Source organism: Gasterosteus aculeatus, chromosome 12, assembly GCF_964276395.1.
Source record: "Gasterosteus aculeatus chromosome 12, fGasAcu3.hap1.1, whole genome shotgun sequence".
NCBI classification, from domain to species: domain Eukaryota; kingdom Metazoa; phylum Chordata; class Actinopteri; order Perciformes; family Gasterosteidae; genus Gasterosteus; species Gasterosteus aculeatus.
The window spans coordinates 23,341,818-23,360,398 of NC_135700.1; the positions used below are offsets into that span (position 1 = coordinate 23,341,818).

An 18,581-nucleotide genomic window follows, 5' to 3' on the forward strand; every position below is an offset into this window, starting at 1 on the left:
AAAAAACAACATTGACATCTTCCAGGTGAGTCAAAGCACTTTGTCCTTTCGTCCTTTCTGGGGGACAATCGTCTCTGTGAAGCTCTCATCAAGAGACTTTAAGTCCCAATGTTCATGCAGACGTGTAGCTCATATGTATTTACGTTAGTAAACATTTAGTTTCATTTTAAACTAATTCATGTATTCATTTCCCTTTTTCACATCAATACTTCCCTTCTCTGGTTGCTGTGTGAAACACTATGTGAACACTTTTATTTATGGAATTTATCCAACAAAACAAGTCCCGGTGATCTTTTCATACGTCGGCTCTAAGTCATTCTAATGTAATGTAATGTAATGTAATGTAATGTAATGTAATTCTCTCTCCCGTGTTTGAGATTTGAAAGTCGTGGTTATTTTCTTAACTAACTCAATCTCCAATGCTATAGTTATAGTAATAGTTCATCTTTTTCTGATCTCTTTATATATGATTCACATAAACATGTGCTCTGGTAAACAGAGACACGCTTTGTTGATTCACTTATCGTCCAACAACATATCGATATCGAGTCAGAAATGTCTTCAGTTGCCTGAATACTGACGTTGTGTCTTCAAACCAACGTTAAGAAAAGTCATTTAGGAACTGACATTTTGTCCTATTTGAATCGTTGCATAAATAATCTGATCAAATGTTCCAGAATCCATGAGATAATCTCCCTTTATGAACCCTTGAGGACGAGCGAACCGCTTACAAGCAACGTTACATGGGGTTCAAAAGGCAGGCGGGGGGGGGGGCGGTCATTGGCCGAGGGGAACTGTTCAAGCGAGGGGATTGGCCGGGGAGTCGTAGGTTGATGAGGTCACGTGGGGTCTGTCCGGCCCCCCCGGCGCCGTACCTCGGTAGCGCGGCTCCACGTGGTAACTGAAGCGCCGGTCGATGCAGTAAACACCTGCAGAAAAGAAAATATAAAATATAACAACTTCGATGTACTCTTGACTATTTATACCACGTTATTGGGAATCAGCACAGGCAGCCTAAGTCCCGCCCCTTCCTGTTGACCACCATGGGACCCTGTTTTGGTGAAAACGTTTTTGATCCTGTTCCCGATGGTGTTTGTCCATCTGAAAGATTCGATTGTTGTATTGTCTCTTTTTCAGGGTGGAGTCACATTGGTACAAATCTGAATAACTTTGCTTTAAAGTAAAGTTCGGTCATTGGCCCACAGAATTTCTCTGGTTTTGTATTTGTATTTCCATCCTACCTGCGTACCCTCTGCGGGGGCCACTCGGCCGCCCTGCCACGCTAAAGGTCACTTGAGACCAATATGAAAAACTGGGCTTTTTTAAAAAAAAAAACAGAATTATCTTTTAAATGATAAACTTCATACGTGCGATTCAAACAGGGATAAAAAAAATAATTATCAGACCTAATTTTTGGGAATAACTACTTGACAAAACACTGAAAAATACGTTTGTAAAACTGTTTCTGGGGAATCGCTTCATGAAACAGAAGGATTGGAAAAGGTGTTAAAACTCTCCTTCAGTCCTCACATTGTTCTGCAGGAACTGTTCCATTCCTCTTAGAGTAAAACAAACAGGAAGTGGACTGACCCAGCTCGCTGAGGTTACAGTACGCCCCCCACTCCGGAGCGCTGTTCCTGTGCCGCTTCTTCTTCTTCATCTGGGGAATACATGTTAGCAAGCACACGCTAAAAACATGGTCAGAGGAATGACAACTAACAAGCTTTTGGAGACTTGATGGTTGTTTGAGGAACAACTTGAGCTACAGGAACTAAAGGAACTAGAGGGGGTAGAGCTACAGGAACTACAGGAAGTAGAGCTACAGGAAGTAGAGGAACTAGAGGAGGTACAGGAAGTAGAGGAGGTACAGGACCTACAGGAAGTAGAGGAGGTACAGGACCTACAGGAATTAGAGCTACAGGAAGTAGAGGAGGTACAGTAACTAAAGGAACTAGAGGAGATAAAGGAACTACAGGAAGTAGAGGAGGTACAGGAACTACAGGAAGTAGAGGAGGTACAGGAAGTAGAGCTACAGGAAGTAGAAGAACTAGAGGGGGTACAGGAAGTAGAGCTACAGGAAGTAGAGGAACTAGAGGGGGTACAGGAAGTAGAGCTACAGGAAGTAGAGCTACAGGAAGTAGAGGAACTAGAGGAGGTACAGGAAGTAGGGGGGGTACCGGAAGTAGAGCTCCAGGAACTAAAGGAACTAGAGGAGGTACAGGAAGTAGAGCTACAGGAAGGAGAGGAACTAAAGGAACTAGAGAAACTAAATGAGATACAGGAACTAGAGGAGCTAAAGGAACTACAGGAAGTAGAGCTACAGGAACTAAACGAACTAGAGGAGCTACAGGAATGAGAGGAACTAAAGCAGATACAGGAACTAGAGGAGCTAAAGAAACTACAGAAAGTAGAGCTACAGGAAGTAGAGGACCTTAAGGAACTAGATGAACGAGAGGAGCTAAAGGAGCTACAGGAAGTAGAGCATTCTAGGTACTCTAGGTTTATGTCACTTCAAGGCTGGGTCATTTTTTCAGCCATACGTTTCTATTTGTGGACAGCAATGTTCACACTATATGTGTGTAAATCTGTAATGTTCAGTTCAATTACTTTATGAAGGGACATTATTTTGTTTTATCTAAACTGTACATAAGTTCATATCTTTCTACATTTGACATAACTTCATTTCATGGTCTATATATCGTATTATAAGAGTAGCTCCTAGTTGTACGACCACGCAGAGCGTCATGTTGCTGCTGACAATATCCAACCTCCCCACCCAAGTTCAAGCAAACCGCTGGAAGCCGTGACGCCATAAAGTTGTGTCCCTCGTGAAACAAGCAGAACCCACCTTGGCGGCGCCCCTCCTCTCCGGCTGGGCGTAGTGGCCGGCGTAGCTGCAGGTGCCCAGGGTCCGGTAGCTGGGGTTGGAGAAGCATCCGCCCACGGAGCTGCTGCTGGGAGAGGACTCTGGAGAGGAGAGCAGGCCAGTGCACTGCAGCCCTGCTGTCACCACAACCACACCTTCTTATACCGGGCCTCCCCCCCCCACAACGGCAACACACAGCACCCTGCACCCCGAGGGCGCACAAGGTCACACTGGGTGGTTATAAAGAAAGGAGGGCCGGCTTGAACCAAGACGAGGAACCGGAAAGGAACATTTCCTTTACCTGATGATTTGTTCACGTGAAGAGGACAAACACTTAAAACGTGATCATTTGCTGATTTTCTCTGAAATCATTTGTTGTGTTTTTGCTTTTACACGTTTTATAAACTAAACAAATAATCAGAACCAGGTTCCGGTCGTAGTTGGGCGGGTCCAGCCTGCTGGGAGGGATAAAGGAAACAGAAGAGCGCCCTGCGATCTTTACCTGACAGCGAGTAGTCGGTGGAGTTGACGTGCAGCGCCGGCGTGTAGGCGACGCTCGGCACCTGGTGGCCCTTCTCTCTCTGCCGGTACCGGAACCAGACCACCAGGCCGAGCATGGCCACGATGAGCAGCAGCAGGGAGACGATGCCCAGGACGGCGCCGGCCGACTGGCGCTCCGAAGCCAGGGCCGGGCTGATCTTGGTGTAGGGGTTCAGCTCCTCCATCATCAGAGCCGCTGAGGGGAAGCGGAGAGCAGGTGAGCACCGGATCTCCAGCTTCCACCAGTCCTCATGTAAGCCGCAGAAGGACGCGGCATCGAACCCGCCCCGCCGCTCTTACCCTGGTCGCAGCGGATGCCCTTGAAGCCGGCGCTGCAGTAGCAGGTCCCCGTCACGTAGTCGCAGGTTCCGTTGTTCATGCACTCGCACAGCTGCTGGCAGCCGTAGCCGAACGTCCCGGCGGGACACTCTGGATCAAAGGGGGGGGGGGTCATTATTTAGTCTATAAGTAAGTCAGTAGGTCAGAGGTAAATGAGGTCCTCTGTCCTTTGTCCTCTTTGTCTTGGTGTCCTAAGTGCATAAATAAGTGAGTCGGTAAAAGTGCACACATCACGTTACACACTCACTGAGCTCGCAGCTCTGTCCCATGAAGCCCGTCCTGCAGGAGCACTGCCCGCCCAGGTGGTCGCAGTCCGCCCCGTTCTGACAGCGGCACACTTCAGCACAGCGGGAGCCGTAGAACCCGGCCGGGCAGCCTGGAAAGGGGGGGGTCACACATCAGAGATGAGCCACTGATCAGCAGCTTTCACTGCGGCTGGCTGATCGGTTCCGTCACGCAGGATCGGCAGATTAAACCAAACCCTTTTCCTGCATGTGAAGCAGATTTAACCTGGAGAGTTTACAAAAAACAAAAAAAATTAACTAAAAAAACAAAAGAGGGAATATCGGCTCGTTTACACTTCAAGATACGTAAAAGCTTCTAAATTCACTATTAAATAAACACATTGTTGCAGACATCCAATAAGAACAAATTCAGCAACACAATAAGTTCACATGAGGGAAAAGGAAGTGTGTTCATGTGTTCTCTTTTCTGGGCTTTAGATTTAATTCCTGCAGCTCTTTTCAGCTCTGAATCATTGATTATAAGAAGTGGACGTAGTCATGGCGACGTTTGTTTCTTGGCTTTTTGGCCATTTATAACTACATAATACCAGTAGCACGAAACCAAATAACATCATGCTGCGTTGAAGAAGACTTGAAACTAGAGATAAACTAGTTTATCTCTAGTTTCAAGACGACTAGACGATAAACTCATGTTTACAATCTTTACTGAGGGAATAAATCAAGAGAGAAGAGTCAAGAGTCATTTCCTCATAGACGTCTATGGGAGCAGAGGATTCGCCCCCTGCTGGTCACCACACAGAATGCAGCTTTTTTGCACATGAAGCTTTTACTTTTCAGACTTGACTGTGAGATCTTTGAGGTAATGGGGCCCCCCGAAAATATATTATTTATAGATACGGGGTAGGATACAAGGAAGCTACTTGAGCAGCAGAAACCCTCAGCAAGGATGAAGGAAAGGTGGAGGAATCCAAGGAAGGATCGTCTTTAAGGATGTAGTTAGTTTTATCTGCCAGCAGATGGAGGTGCAAGCATGAGAGGATCAAAACGGCAAGAAGTGAGAACGAGGACCGAGGACGTGTGTGCGTGCGTGTGTGTGTGTGTGTGTGTGTGTGTGTGCGTGTGTGTTTGTGTGTGTGTGTGTGTGTGAGACGCGTACGCTGAGTGCAGAAGAGTCCCGTCCATCCCGGGCTGCAGTCGCACTCTCCGTCCGTGGCGCTGCACTGGGCTCCGTTGTGGCAGTTACATGTGTGGATGCAGTCTGGACCCCATGAGCCCTGAGGACACGCTGTCCACACACACACGCACGCACACACACACACACACACACACACACACACACACACACACACACACACACCATTTAATATTTTGGTCCCAGAGTCTTCTCTGATTGGTTCATGATCAACCTGGGTGGTCGATAAGTGAGCGAGAGAGAGAGAGAGAGAGGAGGCGTGTTACGTTTAGAGCAGTCCCCGCCGATCCATCCGGGGAAGCACTGACAGGAGCCGTCGACCGGGTCACACGAGCCGTTGTTGGTGCACGAACACGCCTCAGCACACGCCTTACCGAACCTCCCCCTGGGACACACTGTGAGGACCACACACACACACGCACACGCACACGCGCACACACACACACACACACACGCAGGTTAGCGATGCAAAGGATCATTAAGCTTCTTCGATCGGGAGAAAAAAAACGGGAGAAAATATTTCTTTTAGATCTCTGGTCACATTTCTTTTGCAGATAATTTTAACTTTTAACAGATTGTTGTTAAATCAGTTCAAGTAACTTTTTTTATTCTCTTGATAAAAACATTTTTATGGACTAAAATTATTATTACTAAAAAATTATTTACTATTTTAATCTAATAATTGACTACTAACTACTTAATGTCATCAATAGATCTGTTTAATTTGACTCATGTAGTCGTAATCAGTTGTTTTTGGAACACTACAAAATCATTAGATAAGGGAAGATTAAATTAATCTTAATTTTCAGCAATTTCTTTTTAAATAGATGAGATTCCAGCTGGTATTTTTCAAACTAATCACTGAAAGAGAGACAAGAATGAAGGAAACCGTTAGTATAAAAGGAGGAAGATAATCTACGATAATCATCTAAAGGAGATTTGATTCGAGTGAACAGGAAGCAGCACAAAACTCACATTAATCACTATTAAGAGACTGAGACTGAAGAAGGTCCATCTGTCTCCTCAGATTCTAGAGGATTTCTACCGCTGTACCACAGAGAGCATCCTTACAAACTGCATCTCAGTATGGTACGGCAGCTGCTCTGTCGCGGACCGTAAACCACTGCAGAGGGTGGTGAAAACTGCCCAACGCATCACCGGTTCCTCACTCCCCACCATCGAGGCCGTCCAGAGCAAGAGATGTCTGCTTACTGTACATATCTATTTATTCACTTATTACACTTCACATATGCACATACTCTGCACTTTTTGCTATTTTGCACTTCTGGTTGGATGTTAAACTGCATTTCGTTGCCTGTGCAGTGACAATAAAGTTGAATCTAATCTAATCTAATCTATTATCGCTGCACCTACAGTATCTTTAATTTGATTCACTAGCTGTTTTTTGCGATGTGCAATCATGAAACATGGAGATGAATCTTTGTTCTGATTGTTCTTAATGTGATTAGAGTCCGTGCAGAACGCAGCACCAAAGGGAGAAGAACTTGTTGATCGAGCCGGGAAGCTTCAGGATGTGATGCTTGTACTTGTTTTCATGTTCGGCTGCGTGGACGCAGTCGCACAGCGACATCACTGGTGGATGCGCTCGGGGGCTTTTTGATTATTGCCAATTAGAAGGAGAGGACAAGCTGCTCCTCTTCAGCGGTTAGTTCGGTCTGAACTGAAGCCTGTGAGTTCATGGAGATGAAAGCGTTCTGCAATAAGACCGGCCTGATCTCCAAAACCTGTTGGTAAAAATGTGTACGAAAATCTTGAACATACAAATTCGTAGTGATACAGACAAAATAAATACGGACTGCAACTGATGACGTCACCCTATTCAGAGTGAACGGGGACCTGCATAAGACAGATGTGTTAACATCTGCACGGTGGTTGTTGCACTGCTGCTGTCGTCATCAGTAGAAGAAGTCACATTAATATTACTGACTCACTGCTGCTTTCATCCCAATGGAGGGTTACGAGGTATTATATATATTATATCCCTCCTTTGCCACTCGCCATGAGGAGTTGTGCTGCGCTGATGGGGGGTCAAAGGTCGGAGGATGTTGTCTGTGAGGCACATTTGTTACCCTGATTTTAAGGATGTTTGCGTGATCGTGACTCTGATGGTCGTCCTCTTTAAACATTACGAACACGTGCTGCTGTTTCATATATAGATATAAAGTTCATGTAGATGTTCATTACTTTATATTACTCTTCTCCGCTCATTCACATTTCATCAGCACATTCCAGCTGTTGCACACAACGTATGGTCTTCATTAGAGTAGGAAGGAGAATCTTCCCCAGCGGTTGGAGCAATAAAGATCATTATAACGCTTTAATGAAGTCCCTCCTCTTACGTAACCGCGGCCAACGTGTGAGTGGTGTGTGTAAGGTCTGGATCAAAGGGACGCGTGGAAGTAATTAGCAGACTGTTGGGACGCCCCCCCCCCCCCCGATGAGCTGCAGGAGACAATTAGTCTGCAGCTCTCGGGTCCAGACGATGACTCCTTCTCCACCGACTCTACACGTTTTGCACTTGTTCCAACCCAAATGTCTCTGAGCGCTTTCCACCGGCCGCGGCGTCCCGCTCCAGAGCCACGTTACAACCCTGCAGTCATGACCGTTCGCGTCGGCTCATCCGCGAAATTCAATTTTTTCAGGTACAATCTGCACCTCAATATAGATTAAACAAAAAGATGAATTAAACAATAAACAATGAAAAATCAATTAAAACAACACGGCACCTTTAATGAAGCTGTAAACTAAGTTCCCGAAGGGTCTCAGCGACTTAATGTGGGAAGAAACTTCCTCTTTCTGTTTCGTTTGAAAAGGTTGATTTAAAGACTTATTTTTGTCATCATCATGTGTTATTGTTTCCTCTCACGTACGAGCGCCTGAGGAGGCAACGAGAGCTGAGCGGCCGTCGTAGAAAAGGACGCCCCCCCCTCAAAGACGCAGCGAGCAGCAGAATGGACGATGCGGGACACGGTCTTCATGTTTAATGGCGATGAATATTTCACCGCACTCGCCGCTCAGGATCCTCCAATCGGAGAATCAACACCTGTTTGACCCCCCAGAAGCTGAAGCTGAAGCCACTCTGAAATAATGAGGTGGGGGGGGGGGACCTTTGGTAGGGCAGGAGGTGAGGGGGGTCAAGGGCCGCAGAATGAGATGTAGACACGAGTGCTTTGCTTTTTTCTCCAGTTGTAAACCTGAATTTAATTAGAGGTGTTAGAGGGAGCGGGGGGGGGGGGGGGGGGGGGGTCTGACTGCTCTGTGGGAGTTTGATCAGAGGAGCGAACGGTACATCTGTGAGGAGGATGAGAATAGTTGGTCACCACAAAGCTCTAACCGCCCCCCCCCCACCGTCCACTCCATCTGATACATTACCTCTGGTGATAGAGGACAGGAGGACAGACAGAGAGAGGACAGAGGACAGAGGAGGATAACTTTGTGCGCCACTAAACAAACCTTAAGTAAAGGTACGATAAAGTGAATGAACCTTAAGTTAAGATAAGATCAACTGAATAACCTTAAGTTAAGATCAACTAAACAAACCTTAAGTTAAGATAAGATGAACTGAATGAACCTTAAGTTAAGATAAGATCAACTGAATGAACCTTAAGATAAGATAAACTGAATGAACCTTAAGTTAAGATCAACTAAACAAACCTTAAGTTAAGATAAGATCAACTGAATAACCTTAAGTTAAGATAAGATAAACTGAATGAACCTTAAGATAAGATAAACTGAATGAACCTTAAGTTAAGATAAACTGAATAAACCTTAAGTTAAGATAAACTGAATGAACCTTAAGTTAAGACACGATAAACTGAATGAACCTTAAGTTAAGATAAGATCAACTTAATGAACCTTAAGTTAAGATAAACTGAATGAACCTTAAGTTAAGATAAGATAAACTGAATGAACCTTAAGTTAAGATAAACTGAATGAACCTTAAGTTAAGATACGATAAACTGAATGAACCTTAAGTTAAGATAAACTGAATGAACCTTAAGTTAAGATACGATAAACTGAATGAACCTTAAGTTAAGATAAGATCAACTGAATAACCTTACGTTAAGATAAGATCAACTGAATAACCTTAAGTTAAGATAAGATAAACTGAATGAACCTTAAGTTAAGATAAGATCAACTGAATAACCTTAAGTTAAGATAAGATAAACTGAATGAACCTTAAGATAAGATAAACTGAATGAACCTTAAGTTAAGATAAACTGAATAAACCTTAAGTTAAGATAAACTGAATGAACCTTAAGTTAAGATAAACTGAATGAACCTCAAGTTCAGATAAGATAAACTGAATGAACCTTGAGTTAAGATAAACTGAATGAACCTTAAGTTCAGATAAACTGAATGAATCTTAAGTTAAGATAAGATCAACTTAATGAACCTTAAGTTCAGATAAACTGAATGAATCTTAAGATAAGATAAACTGAATGAACCTTAAGTTAAGATAAACTGAATAAACCTTAAGTTAAGATAAACTGAATGAACCTTAAGTTAAGATAAACTGAATGAACCTTAAGTTAAGATACGATAAACTGAATGAACCTTAAGTTAAGATAAGATCAACTTAATGAACCTTAAGTTAAGATAAACTGAATGAACCTTAAGTTAAGATAAGATAAACTGAATGAACCTTAAGTTAAGATAAGATCAACTTAATGAACCTTAAGTTAAGATAAGCTGAATGAACCTTATGTTAAGATAAGATAAACTGAATGAACCTTAAGTTAAGATAAACTGAATGAACCTTAAGTTAAGATACGATAAACTGAATGAACCTTAAGTTAAGATAAACTGAATGAACCTTAAGTTAAGATAAGATCAACTTAATGAACCTTAAGTTAAGATAAACTGAATGAACCTTAAGTTAAGATAAGATAAACTGAATGAACCTTAAGTTAAGATAAACTGAATAAACCTTAAGTTAAGATAAACTGAATGAAGCTTAAGTTAAGATAAACTGAATGAACCTCAAGTTCAGATAAGATAAACTGAATGAACCTTGAGTTAAGATAAACTGAATGAACCTTAAGTTCAGATAAACTGAATGAATCTTAAGTTAAGATAAGATCAACTTAATGAACCTTAAGTTCAGATAAACTGAATGAATCTTAAGTTAAGATAAACTGAATGAACCTTAAGTTAAGATAAGATCAACTTAATGAACCTTAAGTTCAGATAAACTGAATGAATCTTAAGTTAAGATAAACTGAATGAACCTTAAGTTAAGATACGATAAACTGAATGAACCTTAAGTTAAGATAAACTGAATGAACCTTAAGTTAAGATAAGATAAACTGAATGAACCTTAAGTTAAGATAAGATCAACTTAATGAACCTTAAGTTAAGATAAGCTGAATGAACCTTATGTTAAGATAAGATAAACTGAATGAACCTTAAGTTAAGATAAACTGAATGAACCTTAAGTTAAGATACGATAAACTGAATGAACCTTAAGTTAAGATAAACTGAATGAACCTTAAGTTAAGATAAGATCAACTTAATGAACCTTAAGTTAAGATAAACTGAATGAACCTTAAGTTAAGATAAGATAAACTGAATGAACCTTAAGTTAAGATAAACTGAATAAACCTTAAGTTAAGATAAACTGAATGAACCTTAAGTTAAGATAAACTGAATGAACCTCAAGTTCAGATAAGATAAACTGAATGAACCTTGAGTTAAGATAAACTGAATGAACCTTAAGTTCAGATAAACTGAATGAATCTTAAGTTAAGATAAGATCAACTTAATGAACCTTAAGTTCAGATAAACTGAATGAATCTTAAGTTAAGATAAACTGAATGAATCTTAAGTTAAGATAAACTTACCTTGATTGCACAGTGAGCCGAAGAAGCCCGACAGACATTCACAGTGGCCGCTGACGTGGTGACACGCCCCGTCGCTATAGAGGCACTGAGGGCAGGACCGGGCGCATCGCTGTCCGTAGAAACCCGGCGAACAGGCTGCACACACACACAGTGGGGGGGGGGGCAGAGAGAAAAGTCCATTTCAGAGTCTGAAGGGAACTGATTGGTTCTCTGATTAGTTCTTTGATCATTTCAATAATGGATTTCATGGTCCACTTAGTCTCAATTTCAGTTTATAAAGCACACATATATGAAAGCTAAATATCCTCCACCGTACCTATACACACACACATATACAGTATATATATATGCTACATAACCCCCCCCTCACCTCTCCGGCCTTGCAGGATTCTTCCGAATTTAGAAAATTGGCTAAACTGTGAAGCAAAAGCCCTTAAATCTACGAGGGGGAAGCGGATCACTAATCTATCAACATCCAGAAATAAGATTCCCACAGCGCATAGCCTGGACCCCCCCGGGATTCACACTGGGACCCATCAGACGAATGTGGGAAGAATTCAACTTGAAGGAGCTGCCCCCCCCCCCCCTCTATGAGGAGGTCTAATCGGGGCCGATGGTACACACAGTCCATCGAGGTAATAAATCCCCTCGGTTCTGCTTTGTGAACGGCTTCAACACGGAAAATACAAGGAAATAACATCCGCCCCCCCACCAGTGTCTGGACTGCGGGGGGGGGGGACCTTATTATCCGACCTCAGCATCCCTACCCGCAATCCTACTGTCAGCACGGAGTCAAACCTCCAGAGACTTTCATATTCATGGAGCTTCTGCTGAAATGTGCTTCAAACTAACTCTGGAATCCTCGTGTCAGACAAAAGATGATGGAACTGCTTGTGGAGAGCTTTCACACACAACCTCCTCCGCTGCACTGCAGTGTGTGTGTGTGTGTGTGTGTGTGCGTTCCTTTACTTCTTCTGCAGTTGGTGCCGCGGTATCCAGGCGCACACACACAGGATCCATCCTCTGGGGAGCAGGAGCCTCCGTTCTCACAAGTGCAGCTGATGGAGCAGTTGGGTCCCCAGCGGCCCTCCTCACACACACTGTCGCAATGGACACCTGCAGAAAACACACACCGGCAGACACACACACACACACACACACACGCACGCACGCACACGCACACAGAGCTTTAAGTGGGCTTTGTTCTCAGCTACCCGGCTTTTTAAGTGAAGTCGAACTGACTTCACAGAGGTTTCAGATGTGTCACTTGAACTTGAAGGAGAGAGAATGATGCAAAGAAATAAGATTAGCGAGAGGCGGGGAGGGGGGGGAGGAGGGGGGGGGGGGGGGGGGGCAGAGGAGGGGAGGAGGGGGGTTGGGTGAAGGACAGATGTGACAGAGACAATGTATCTAAGGAAACAGCTGTAATATAGCCTCAATATTATATTGAATTCTCACTGTCAAGAAATAAGTGGATGTATCAACTCAAATGTATAAAGTGTATCAAAGCCGGATGCATCATATTGATTAGACCATTTACGCTGCATTCTGTGCAGTGACCAGCAGGGGGCGACTCCTCTGCTCCCATAGACGTCTATGAGGAAATGACTCTACTTCTCTGTAGTGACCAGCAGGGGGCGACTCCTCTGCTCCCATAGACGTCTATGAGGAAATGACTCTACTTCTCTGTAGTGACCAGCAGGGGGCGACTCCTCTGCTCCCATAGACGTCTATGAGGAAATGACTCTACTTCTCTGTAGTGACCAGCAGGGGGCGACTCCTCTGCTCCCATAGACGTCTATGAGGAAATGACTCTACTTCTCTGTAGTGACCAGCAGGGGGCGACTCCTCTGCTCCCATAGACGTCTATGAGGAAATGACTCTACTTCTTTGTAGTGACCAGCAGGGGGCGACTCCTCTGCTCCCATAGACGTCTATGAGGAAATGACTCTACTTCTCTGTAGTGACCAGCAGGGGGCGACTCCTCTGCTCCCATGGACGTCTATGAGGAAATGACTCTACTTCTCTGTAGTGACCAGCAGGGGGCGACTCCTCTGCTCCCATAGACGTCTATGAGGAAATGACTCTACTTCTCTGTAGTGACCAGCAGGGGGCGACTCCTCTGCTCCCATAGACGTCTATGAGGAAATGACTCTACTTCTCTGTAGTGACCAGCAGGGGGCGACTCCTCTGCTCCCATAGACGTCTATGAGGAAATGACTCTACTTCTTTGTAGTGACCAGCAGGGGGCGACTCCTCTGCTCCCATAGACGTCTATGAGGAAATGACTCTACTTCTCTGTAGTGACCAGCAGGGGGCGACTCCTCTGCTCCCATAGACGTCTATGAGGAAATGACTCTACTACTCTCTGGATTTATTCCCTCAGTAAACGTTGTAAACACGAGTTTATGGTCTCAGTCTTTCAAGTTTTCTACAACATGATGCAGCATGATGTTCACTTTTTTCTTTCTTTGTAATATATGTACGTTCAATAAACCCAGCCCTGAAAACATAATGCCTCCTTTCATTTTCTCTGTCTTTTAATAGTAGAACAGTAGAAAACAACATCTTTGCTGAAATGTGAACTGTGTGTCACGTAAAAGACTAAACTAATTTAATCTGAATTTAATCTGAATCCTGAACCTTTAACCGTGTTTAAACACATAATCTGTGTTTTTAGAAAACAAACAAGCTTTTCTGTCAAATTAACCCAATGAGACGTTTTGCCTTTTAATGATCTGCTGAAGTGTCTCTTTCTTTCATCAGTCTTGCATGTGTGAGTGTGTGCGTGTGTGTGTGCATGTGAGTGAGTGTGTGAGTGTGTGAGTGTGTGTGTGTGTGTGTGTGTGTGTGTGTGTGTGTGTGTGTGTGTGTGTGTGTGTGTGTGTGTGCCCTCAGTGCTCACAGGGGACGGTCTGCAGACACGCACATTAAATTCATTGTTAGTTACACTCACGTCCACGCAGGGATATATGAAAAGCAGAAGGACGGAGTAAGAATAATGCATGTGCAAATACAGTGCCCCCCCCTCCTCCTCCTCCACCCTCCTCCTCCTGCAGATCAGCGGATCCGCAGCTCATTAGAAACTTCCTTTGACGTGGATAATGAGAGAATACGAGAGTGGGGCACAGGCAGCCATTATAACTCAATTAATAAAGTACCTCTGAGCCTTAGAGTGGGTGAAAATGAGGCGGTGTAGTTACAACAGAGGAGGTGGAGGAGGAGGAGGGGGTGGAGGAGGTACGTAAGCAGAACAAATTTAAATTCGCAGCGGAACACTTCGCCGTGGAGTTTAGCGAGCGGCGACACCTCGCATTCATAAGAACGTGATGTCCAAGTGCGTCAGAGCGGCTCTAAAGACAACAGAGAGGATCCTGGGGGAATATTCCACCGTATGGAAATATTCCATTTGGAGCTCTGTGCGTTGATTGGCTCTTACTGCCCCATGTGGTCATTTAATGGATCGCAGTCGCAGTAAATTTGGCTCAATCCTCCTTCTTCCCAAGAAGAAGTCACTTGACTCCGTCCAATGAGCAGAGTGTCTCTGAGTGACCCGGTCCCCCACACGATGGACCCGCCCCTCCTCTCCGGTCTCCTCCGGGACCCACCTGTCCAGCCCGCGGCGCAGCGGCAGAATCCGCTCACCGGGTCGCAGCCGTCGGCGTTGACGCAGTCGCACCTCTCCCCGCAGTCCAGTCCGTACGACCCCTCCTGGAGAGGGAGACCATTGTTAGGGAAGGTCCGCTGGAAAGGTCAGGAGATGGATGGCGGGCTGCACGCCACTTACGGGGCAGGGCAGGTCGCAGTACTCGTCCCTCCAGCCTGGGGAGCAGGCGCAGGTGCCGTTGACGGGGTCGCAGGCCGCCGCATTGGAGCACTGGCACGTCTGGTTGCAGCTGGGACCCCAGGTGCCACTGGAGCAAGGAAGGGAGCAGTCCACCCCCTGCCAACCTGGACGGGGACACAGTCCAAAGGACACGGACGGGTCAAAGGAACGACAGTCATCACAACTCGCATTGATAGATTTCTGATGAAGTAACCGTCCGAGTACTTCCTGAGATCTGGGAACAACTATAAATGAATTGATGACAATCTGCGGCTTTAGACGCAGACTGTATGTAGGGGGTGAACGTAGTCATGGTGACGTCACTCAACTGCTTTGTGGACGTTTTGAACGATGTCACCATCTTGTTTTTTTGCAACCAGTGAAAAAGAAATAAAAAATGTGTGGACTGAGGAGGAGGAAGTAGAGAAGTGTGTAGGTGTCTTGGTAAAGAGATGTCAATCAGTGTGTAGCCCCGCCCCAAAGTGTCCCCTGCTTTATGGTCTGTTTGACTCTAAATGGACCATAATTCACTAAATGAACATCATGTCGTGTTGAATAAGACTTTAAACTAGAGACTGTAAACTCATGTTTACAATGTTTACTGAGGGAATAAATCACGAGAGAAGTAGAGTCATTTCCTCATAGACGTCTATGGGAGCAGAGCTTTGTAACATCTACAGTTTTTTGTTGTGAAACATTATTTAAACCCCTTCGTTTGAGGACAAAACTGACAGTGAGCAAACATTAAACTTTACTCATAAAGAAGTTAAGCCCCAGAAAACAAATGTTGATGTTGGGGAGATTTCTGGGATTTGTGTCAGTTATTACTGGCTATTATCCAAAAGAAAGCAACAAGTGCTAAAACATTGATACTTGGAATTTACATAACAAATTGCACGACTGAGTGTCCTGATTTCCCCTCTTTCTTTTGAAGAAATGACAAAATTCCTTTTGATAGCAGGGCTGCGGGACCCCCCGGGCCTCGTGCCTCTTAAGGAAGAAGTCCTGAAAGTGTGTTGAGCTGCACGAATTGTCAGATGTTTGCTCGACACGGACAACACGTGTGTGATGAAGCTCTTTAATCAGCCTGAACTTCTGCAGGATAACTTCCCCGCTCTGAAGGAAAAGGACGTCGGGGTGAAGACCGACGCCCACTTCTTCCTGCCGGAGCTCTCAGATGTCTCTCCGCTTTAATTACCCCACCAGGGCATTAATATTTAAGGATGCTTTTATTGAGAGATATTAAAGAGGTGAAGCGGAGAGTAAAGGGTAAAAACTGAGGATAGAGGATACATCTATATATATATATATATATATATATATATATATATATATATATATATATATATATATATATATAATGTAAATCGTGGGTTCCACAGGTGACTTTATGAAGTGGGATGAAATTGAAACAATCGACCTGAGGAACAAGCGGGTCAGAGATGAAACGAAGTTGAAGAAGTTGCACATTTCCTCAAAAAATTGCCCCAAAGTCTGAGATTTGATCTGTTTTGTGCAAATTAGAAGCCGCGAGTGAAATCTGAGAGGAGATGAGCGTAGAACCTTCCGTGCAGACGCAGGAGCCGTCCAGGTGCGAGCAGGAGGCGGCGTGGCGGCAGGAGCACGAGGAGCTGCAGTTGGTCCCGTAGAGGCCTGCAGGGCAGCGGACGGAGCAGTCGTCCCCCTGGAGACGAAAGGACACGGAGACACTGATTACATGAACTGTGGTAGTATCTCATCCGCGCCCCTTTAGTCTAGTTCGTTTTGTAATATTCTCTAAATAATCTTGAACTTTCCTCTTTCTTCACATGTTTTTCTGAACAATATTGTGGTTGTCAAGATGTTCCAATGTGAGCTGATTCTTTTAGCCTCTGATTTCTGCATATTTTGGTGTTTTATTTCCGCGTCTGTCCCCATTTTCTTTTGTATTTTCTTTTACTGACTTTCTCCGTTTACTTGTGTTTTATTTCTATTTTTCTCCCATTTGAGATCTCATAACTTGCTGCCCACCTCGACCAGAACTGCCTCCCCGAAGACGTACCGAGTCTTCATTGAACCTCGTTGGTTCCACAAAGATGGAAAAAATGTGAATAACGAAAGTACAAATCCTGAGGAAATATTTATTCATTGCAGTGACAAGTTGAATATTGCTGTATCGACATTGTTTTGCTGTAGTATTGTTCAGGCTTCATTGTCATCATACGAATACAGCGAGGCAACACAAAGGACCTTTCTGGAGTGAACGGTGAATCCACGACGTGGTTAAAGCAGTTTGAACGAATCAAACGTCCTGTTTCATAGCGTCTGGGCTCGTCCAATCAGCCGAGGGCACGGTCAAGAGGGGGCTCGGCCTCAGCGGGACGTCCCGCCTCCCTCCGCTGACCCTCCAGGACCTTCAACATGTAAACTGCGCTAATTAAAGCCGCTGCGCTTCCAACCTGCTGCTTTTAAATTGCTATTAATCTAATATTCACAAAGACGGCCAAATGTGCAACGACAGGAGAAGCGAGAAGCCTTGTTAAAAAGTTGGTGAATTAAGGACCTAAAAAAAACAACTTTGTGAATAAATAAGGATAAAGAAAATCATCCCAGTTTCCCGAGGGAGAGAAGGAGCTTCCAGAAGCGACCTCTGGAATATCGAGTACACGTCCAACAACGCATCCTGATATTCATGAGCGTTTTCTTTCTTCTCTTCAGAATCTCAAATCCAAGATTAGAACCAAGCCATAAATCCAGTGTTTGCTTCTGTTCTTAAGATCCGTATCCAAACACACACACAAACACCACAAACCACCAATAGAAACGATAAAGTCCAAACGATCCCTGTCAGAAAACCACTTCCACGCCGTGGTGACGTATTTACAGCAGCGCTGGAGGTCACCGGGGGTCACTGGGGGTCACCGGGGGTCACTGGGGGTCACCGGGGGTCACCGGAGGTCTAATAATAACAGTAGCAATGTGGCCGAGCCGAGCTCCGTCGCTTACATCATTTTATCTACAACAGCACTAAAAGCACTTCATGCAGGCCCAGCGCTCATAACAGGGACACGTGGAAAGAAGACATCACACAAAGCGCTGATTGAAGGCCGATGCTCGATAAGGAAACGACGGGTTTCAATCTGCTGATTACGTATCACACTGTTCAGATGACAAAGAGGACGACTACTGTTTCATCGTTAAATTTCATTTCTGTTAATAATGAATCATTGAGTGGAGGCCAATACTCCAAAGGGGAATCTAACAGCATCTAAGGGGGGGGGGGGCACATTTTCTGATTTGGCTCAGAGTTTAACGTCTCTACAGATATTGATCGGCGACCTCGTCGGGATTCTGTCTGTTTTCATCCCTCCGAGTTCAGCTGCTACCGACCAAACAGAGCCCCCCCCCCCGGCCCACCCGGCCCCCTGTTCTCTGCTCTGAGGTGTCTCATGGCCACTGTGAGATCCGTGCACCCAGCAGGAGGCCTCGCACACACACATGGACTCAATCCGTCTCTCACGCCACGATTAACACTTTAATCCTCACTCTGAGTATCGATTTCTAAAACAGAAAATACAGTATTTGACTCAATGGTCCAATGTGTTAGCATTTAGCCTACAGCTGTTTGAATGACACACACGCACACACACACACGCACACACACACACACACACACACACACACACCCGCTCTCCTTCAGCCTGGCTGAGAAGTGCACCTGCAGTATCCG

General features: G+C 44.6%; 1 protein-coding gene across 3 annotated transcripts in view; it reads right to left on the minus strand.

Moving 5' to 3' along the window:
• Positions 1–18,581, minus strand: part of LOC120808531 (multiple epidermal growth factor-like domains protein 11) — a 42,931-nt gene that overhangs the window by 4,518 nt on the left and 19,832 nt on the right. Inside the window, exons 10-22 of one of the 3 annotated variants that reach the window (XM_078085891.1) lie at positions 16,436–16,556; positions 14,834–14,997; positions 14,655–14,757; positions 12,016–12,162; positions 11,047–11,181; positions 5,449–5,577; positions 5,147–5,275; positions 3,993–4,121; positions 3,707–3,835; positions 3,369–3,602; positions 2,849–2,967; positions 1,591–1,660; positions 876–929 (exon numbers count right to left, since the gene is read on the minus strand). In XM_078085891.1, coding sequence (XP_077942017.1) covers positions 876–929; positions 1,591–1,660; positions 2,849–2,967; positions 3,369–3,602; positions 3,707–3,835; positions 3,993–4,121; positions 5,147–5,275; positions 5,449–5,577; positions 11,047–11,181; positions 12,016–12,162; positions 14,655–14,757; positions 14,834–14,997; positions 16,436–16,556 — 1,663 coding nt within the window. Of the gene's footprint in view, positions 1–875; positions 930–1,590; positions 1,661–2,848; positions 3,001–3,368; positions 3,603–3,706; positions 3,836–3,992; positions 4,122–5,146; positions 5,276–5,448; positions 5,578–11,046; positions 11,182–12,015; positions 12,163–14,654; positions 14,758–14,833; positions 14,998–16,435; positions 16,557–18,581 lie in introns of all 3 variants that reach the window. The other 2 variants (XM_078085890.1, XM_078085892.1) reach the window with 2 other exon arrangements.